Here is a 7,794-nt window from a genome sequence, read left to right on the forward strand (position 1 = left end):
TGATTATTTTTAAGTCTAATTGTTTGTAGACTCAGATAAAAAAAAAAAAAAATTATTTCACTGTAAATGTTTTTTTTTAATCAAGCATTTAAAAATATTTAATTTTTACAGTACAACTGTAATACTGTCTTAATTTCTTCATTTTTGAATGTTAAACAAATGTTGACAGAATTGTCATTTTTGAGTGACCTATCCCTTTAAAATCCTGATTTCCAAAAAAAAAAAAACACATTTTGAAAACAGTATGAACATTAGTAATAGTGTCTTAGCAACCGCTAACGATAAGTGCACAAGAGCAAAACACCAGAATATGCAGGCGTTTGCAACACTCCCTGTGCTCTCGAGGCGGGTTTGTGCTTTCCTCTGTGTGTCTAGTGTCTGCAGTGTCTGTGGTGGTTTTAAAGGTGTGCCTGACAAAAGAGAGAGAAGCAAGTCATGCTTTCCCCTCTCTCTGCCCTTCTGGGAATGACTGGGCTGTGGCTGAGATGGCTGAAATCACATTATTTCGCAGGAAGCAGTCCAGCTCTGAGCCGAGGTTTCGCTGTGAGGAGGCTGCTCATTAGAGCAGCTCACAGGGACATCTGCTGATGTGTGTGTGTGCGCGCTTTCTACCCTTGTCTACTATTTATTTCACTTCAGGTAAGCCGCAAGAAACCATTAAATCCCTAAAGTGTCCTTGTCAGCTGCACTCTGCCTCTCAAAGCAAAGAGCAAAGCAGGGGCGACCGCAGAGCCAGGCTGCATGATTAATCAAAATAAACAGTAAAGCACGATATGGCTTAATGTGATTTATCAATCGCAAAGGCTGTGATTAATGAAATAAAGAGATGCACTGCGTGTTTCAGAGTGAAGCGTGGCACTGTGTTCATTTAGACGTGAGCAGCTCATAATCTGCCGCTGTTTTCAGCGTCTCGGAGCAGCTTGATTGTTTCACAGTAAATGTTGCTCCACACAAACCTCATCTCTGGATCTGCTCTGAGTTTGGGACACATTTGTGTGCATTTGGGGATGTGACATGCATCTTTCCATACTTTTAATGAGAAGCGCTTATCAACAAAAGAGAAGCTTTGAGGGCAAAATAAGTTCAGTGGTTAAAGATTTGAAATTGAAGAAATTAAGACATCCATAAATATTAGTATCGTAATATTTATAGTTGCAATGTGAAATAAATGTATTATTATTAATGTTTTCTCAAATACTAATTTTTATTTTACAGCGACATTACAACAGTATTTTTTATTTGTTTTATTTTGTCATATTTATATTTGTATAAATGAAATTATTATTATTATTATTATTATTATTATATTGGTATCTTTCTTAAATACTTAGTTTGTATTTTACTGAGAAATTAAACAAAATATTTCTCATTTTGTTTCTATTTATTAATTTTTATATTTGTATTTATTAATTTATTTGCTACTGCTACTAACAGTAATAATAATTGTTGTTGTTCTTAAACCCTAATCTTTATTATACAGCAAAATTACAATAATATTTCTTATTTTGTTTTTATTTATTTATTTATCTTTATTATTAATAAAATAATTAAATAACTTTTTTATTTGAAAGCAAAATTACAATTATTGCAATAATTACAATACAATTATTAAATACAATAATAATTTTTTTTTATTTTTAAAATAATAATAATAATTATTATTATTATTAGTAGTAGTAGTATTAATTACAGATTTTTTTCAGCAAAATTACAATAATGTATCTGAAAAAGTGAAAAAGCATAATAGGACCCCTTTAAATTGTAATTGCAATTAGATCCCCCCCCCAACTGCAAATCTCCGTCTGCTGAATTGAGCTTCTGCTGTGAAGGTGCAGTGCGGCCGACCCCTGCTCCACTTTAACACAAGGACACCTGACAGGTCTGCATGCGAGCATGTGGATCGGAGCAGCTGCATTCTGCTAGTGCCAGGCTGTGGGTCACAGATTGCAGTGTTTGCTGGCCTGTCTGCATCAGAGCGCCGTGACGATCTGTTAACAGGATTAAAGCGGTGGAATGAGATGACGATTTAATCAGGGAGAGAAAAGGCGGCGGCGCTGCGCAAGGTGGATGATTATGAGTCCGGACAGTTTTAATAAAAAGCAGGATGCCGTCGCGTCACGAACAGAGGATCGAGTCGGATCGACAGACTGATTATTTGCTTTGTTTAAAGGGAATATAGTCAGACGTAATGAGATCGGTGTTCTTTCGCTTCAGCTCTTTAATGAATGTTGAGATATTGAGTTGGACGAGACGTGATCCCAGTGGATTGGGATATATTATCTGTCTGGCGTGCTGGGAAAACACCCAACTCTGAGGGAGAGGCACTGCTGGAGGATGTTAGGACAGAGTCTGATCTTAAATCGAAACACCTGTGTGTTGTCACGCTTGTTCAGAGCTGGGATACGTGCACAGGGTCCTGTGTAGGCCCACATTTCACACTGACAATGTTCAGTGCTTGATTACTGAATATTGCACTGTATACCTTATATGCTGTCTGTGAAACCTTTTACATGCAATTTTCCATAGTGTGTACCAGTCTGTCCATATTTATGGTGAATAACTCATCAAAAATGGGGTTTTATGGCTTAAGTGTATCTAAATGCAAATCTGGAAAATTGACTCAAAATATTGATGACTCATTGGTAATGCACAAATATTGATAAAATATTACAATTATTATTGGGGTAACATGTAATTATGATTTAAAGTGTGTGTGTGTGTGTGTGTTTTAAATCTCCAGGCTGGCTATACTTGTTTGTACTGCTGCACAATTAAGTATTTAAGAAAAATAATAAAATACTTTTAAGATTGAAGTATTTGAGATTGAAGTTTGAAGTACACTGCAAGTGCACATTCAGTACATTTAAGTGCACTTCAAAAGTGTTTCACGAGGGTTGATAGCTGAAATTATAAAATGAATGGCAGTATTTATTTATGAAATGTCATTATAAATCTGACAGCTTCTGTCCTCTGCCCTGATTGCTCAATAATGTGCTCCAGTCAGGCAAAAAAATAAAAAATAAAAATAAAATAATAATATATATGTATATGTATATATGTATAAATGTGTATATGTATTAATTGTGCAGTCCTACAAACAAGTACAGCAAATCTTAAATTGGCTTCACCACGAGGACACCTGACAGGTCTGCATGAGCATGTGATCGGAGCAGCTGCCAGGCTGTGGGTCACGGATTGCAGCGTTCGCCGGCCTATCTGCTTCAGAGCACCGCGAGGATCCATTAACAGGATTAGAGTGGTGGAATGAGATGACGATTTAATCAGGGAGAGAAAGACGGCGGCGCTGCGTGAGGTGGACGATTATGAAGCCAGACAGTTTTAATAAAAAGCAGGATGCCGTCACGTCACGAACAGATGATCGAGTCAGATCGACAGACTGATTATTTGCTTTGTTTAAAGGGAATATAGTCAGACGTAATGAGATCGGTGTTCTTTCGCTTCAGCTCTTTAATGAATGTTGAGATATTGAGTTGGACGAGACGTGATCCCAGTGGATTGGGATATATTATCTGTCTGGCGTGCTGGGAAAACACCCAACTCTGAGGGAGAGGCACTGCTGGAGGATGTTAGGACAGAGTCTGATCTTAAATCGAAACACCTGTGTGTTGTCATGCTTGTTCAGAGCTGGGATACGTGCACAGGGTCCTGTGTAGGCCCACATTTCACACTGACAATGTTCAGTGCTTGATTACTGAATATTGCACTGTATACCTTATATGCTGTCTGTGAAACCTTTTACATGCAATTTTCCATAGTGTGTACCAGTCTGTCCATATTTATGGTGAATAACTCATCAAAAATGGGGTTTTATGGCTTAAGTGTATCTAAATGCAAATCTGGAAAATTGACTCAAAATATTGATGACTCATTGGTAATGCACAAATATTGATAAAATATTACAATTATTATTGGGGAAACATGTAATTATGATTTAAAGTGTGTGTGTGTGTGTGTTTTAAATCTCCAGGCTGGCTATACTTGTTTGTACTGCTGCACAATTAAGTATTTAAGAAAAATAATAAAATACTTTTAAGATTGAAGTATTTGAGATTGAAGTTTGAAGTACACTGCAAGTGCACATTCAGTACATTTAAGTGCACTTCAAAAGTGTTTCACGAGGGTTGATAGCTGAAATTATAAAATGAATGGCAGTATTTATTTATGAAATGTCATTATAAATCTGACAGCTTCTGTCCTCTGCCCTGATTGCTCAATAATGTGCTCCAGTCAGGCAAAAAAAAAAAAATATATATATGTATATGTATAAATGTGTATATGTATATATATATATATATATATATATATATTTGGTAAAAACAAACAAACATGGCAACAAGTAAGGAATATTTCCTGTTGATATAATCCATCTTTTTAAGATATTTTGAAATTTCTTAAAGGAATAGTTCACACATAAATGAAAATTTGCTGAAAATGTACTTATCCTCAAGCCATCAAAGATGTAAATGAGTTTGTTTCTTCATCAGAAATGTAGCATTCATTCACTTGCTCACCAGTGGATGCTCTGCAGTGAATGGGTGCCGTCAGAATGAGAGTCCAAACAGCTGATAAAAACATCACAATAATCCACAAATAATCCACACCACTCCAGTCCATCAGTTAACATCTAGTGAAGTGAAAAGCCCCATGTTTGTAAGAAACAAATCCATCATTAAGACGTGTTTTAACATCAAACTGTTGCTTCCGGCTTAAATGCGAGTCCATAATCCATAATAACGCTTCCTCCAGTGAATAAATTCATCCACTGTTGTCCTCTCACATCAAAATCCACCAATATATTTGTTTAGAAGTGTTTTGGGCTGTTTTCGCTTGTAAAGTGCTTGATCTGTGCAGATTTCTCTCCCAATCCAAACGAGACTACCTTTTCACTGGAGAAAGAATATTATAGATAGAGGACTCATATTTTAGCTAGAAAGCAATGGTTTGAAGTTAAACACGTCTTGTGGATTATTTGTGGATTATTGTGATGTTTTTATCAGCTGTTTGGACTCTCATTCTGACGGCACCCATTCACTGCAGAGCATCCACTGGTGGGCAAGTGATGCAATGCTACATTTCTGATGAAGAAACAAACTCATCTACATCTTGGATGACCTGAGGGAGAGTACATTTTCAGCAAATTTCATTTTTGAGTGAACTATACCTTTAGAATGTTTTGTGAATCTGATCCCTGGTTATGTATGACATCAGTATCTGAAGTGTCATTTGTTTAGGTTTTAGAACGCTGTATTTCGGTTTGTTCTCAGCTCTGACTCCGGTCTCTTTCTGTTGGTAGGAGGCTGGACCCCTCCGAGCGTCCTCTTCAGATGGTCTATGACTACCTGACTGCTATGGGCTATGAAGACCCGCTCCGTGTCCAGCAGGAAGCCGCCAACTCAGACCTCAGCTGCATGATCCGCTTCTACAGTGGTGAGTTGTGGGCCGCGGGAGGCCGACACAGGCCCCTGTGAGCCGCTTTCAGTCTGAATGCTGCCGCTGCCAGCTCTATTGACCAGGCCAAAATCCCAGAGCTCTGCGAACAGTTTGCTGGCTTTACAGAGCAAACTCTTTGAGTCCTCCAGAGCTGTTGTGTTGTTTAGTATCCGCTCGAGAGGGAAACTCGTGCACCATTTCTGCCTGCCGTTCTCAGTGCGACTGGGTGTAGTCGAATGCTACTGCACGGGTGCAAATCTGTGTTTTCATATACAACCCCTGTTCCCTCTTCTCTCTTTGGCCTGACAGCTGTGGAATGAATAATGGGCTTTTTCTCGAGGCATCAGTGTGTGTCAACATCAGTGTTGAGGGGATTGCGTCTGATTCTAGCTCTTTCTCTTCAGTCACACAAAGGTTGCCAATTACGCTTTTGTTCCAGCATGCATCATGTACAAACCTCTTCCTGATGATGTGATTGGCTGTTTGAGGTTTCAGAGCCAGATTGAAAAAAAGCATCAGCAAAATGTGTTTTTCCTCCTTCCAACACAAACGTACTGTGGCAGTACCACAATGCATTTGTATCAATGTAATACTATGGTATTAAATGATATCATGGCATGTCCACAAACAAGGTATTATCCTAGTATCATATCCAGATAACCATGGTGATACATCATGCTTTTTTCACTAGCCATTTTTGTCAAGAACGAAAGCCTGAGTAATGAATCAATACGCATAACTACTGTCGCAATTTACCATTATGTTGTCTATAATAACACACACACACACACACACCATAACACACACATATGGGTCAATGATGAATAATAGGAATGATTATAAAACGGCAAGTTCTTAGAAATACCAAAGACTATATAAATACCAAGACGTTTATTTTTACTATGAATGGGAGAAAGTGCAACTTAAAATGCTGTCAAAAAATGGAATGATATATATAAATATAAAAAAGTGTATAAAAAATAGTTTAGGTTGAAGTACTAAAATTACTAAAACTGAAATAAAGTAAATTAAAGCAAAGTAGAAATAAATAAATATATAATGAAAAAAAAATTTAAAAAATGTTTTTAAATATATGAGAAAAATATTATTATTATTATTATTATTACTATTATTATGCTTTTGGAGAGTTGCACCACATAAAAATGTACCTTGCCTTGTCATAAATTGGTCACGTTATAATTATGATATATATGTATATCGTATATAGGAGGCTTATTGAACATGGATCACAATCATGAGGGTCTACAGAGTCCTCTCTATGATGTCGTTTCCTGTTTCTTGTTTCCTGTGGCTTTAATGTGACATTCACTATGCATTGAATGGTAAATGAGTGAGCAAGTGAGCGGTTTTGACCGCAGCTTCTGCATGAATGTGTAAATGCTAAAGCATTGTCTGATGCATGATGAATTCAGCTCTGAATGGACTTGATTACATGCAGCATTTTCCACAGTTTTGTCATAAATTTATAGGAGACATATTATGCCCCTTTTTACAATATGTAATATAAGTCTCTGGTGTCCCCAGAATGTGTCTGTGAAGTTTCAGCTCAAAATACTCCACAGATCATTTATTACATCATTTTGAAAATGCCTATTTTGAGTGGACTGATTATAGCACTTAAAACCTGGAAAAGTCAGATTTTCATGATATGTCACCTTTAAATATTGCGCAGTGTGAACATAACCAAGGATATTCTGGTCCCTAGATATGTTTAGTTTACTAAAACTATTAAAAATAGTTTTCAGTAATTGAAATATAATAAAATGTAAATATTTGATGAAAACCTTAAATTTTAAACTTCAACTTACTTAAAAAAAAAAAAAAAAAAACTTGGAAAAATTGGAAATGTTACCTTGGTAACTAACTGAAATGTTGAAATACTAAATTGATAAAAACTGAAATAAAAATAAATTCAAGCTAAATGGAAATATTAAAAATGCAAATCAAAAAGGCACATGACATGAATTAAACTCAAACGAATTAAAATAAAGCTAAAATATAAAAATATTAATATAAATTAAATTAAAAATATTTCTATAAAAATAAAAAGCTAATTCAAAATATTAAAGGTATAATTCACACAAAAATGAAAATAGTCACAGTTGCTTGTAGCCATTGATTTCCATAATATATATATTTTCCATACTATGGAAGTCAATGGGTACCGTCAACTGTTTGGATACCAACATTCTTCAAAATATCTTCTTTTGTATTCAACAGAAGAAAGATACTCATACAAGTTTGGAACAACTTGATGAAGAGTAATTTATGACAGAATTAATTTTTGGGTGAACTACCCCTTTTATAAATACTGCAATAGTA

At 35.8% G+C, this 7,794-nt stretch overlaps 1 protein-coding gene across 2 annotated transcripts in view; it reads left to right on the forward strand.

Moving 5' to 3' along the window:
- LOC107715459 (PH domain leucine-rich repeat-containing protein phosphatase 2-like) overlaps window positions 1–6,378 on the forward strand; it is a 14,836-nt gene extending 8,458 nt beyond the window's left edge. The window contains exons 3-4 of one of the 2 annotated variants that reach the window (XM_016521607.1): window positions 5,315–5,448; window positions 5,761–6,378. In XM_016521607.1, the coding sequence (XP_016377093.1) occupies window positions 5,315–5,448; window positions 5,761–5,771 (145 nt within the window). In that variant the 3' untranslated portion in view covers window positions 5,772–6,378. Of the gene's footprint in view, window positions 1–5,314; window positions 5,532–5,760 lie in introns of those variants that run through there. The other variant, XM_016521606.1, reaches the window with a different exon arrangement.
- The last annotated feature ends 1,416 nt before the right edge of the window (window positions 6,379–7,794 follow it).

Source organism: Sinocyclocheilus rhinocerous, unplaced genomic scaffold, assembly GCF_001515625.1.
Source record: "Sinocyclocheilus rhinocerous isolate Xijiao unplaced genomic scaffold, SAMN03320098_v1.1 scaffold539, whole genome shotgun sequence".
Lineage (NCBI taxonomy): Eukaryota > Metazoa > Chordata > Actinopteri > Cypriniformes > Cyprinidae > Sinocyclocheilus > Sinocyclocheilus rhinocerous.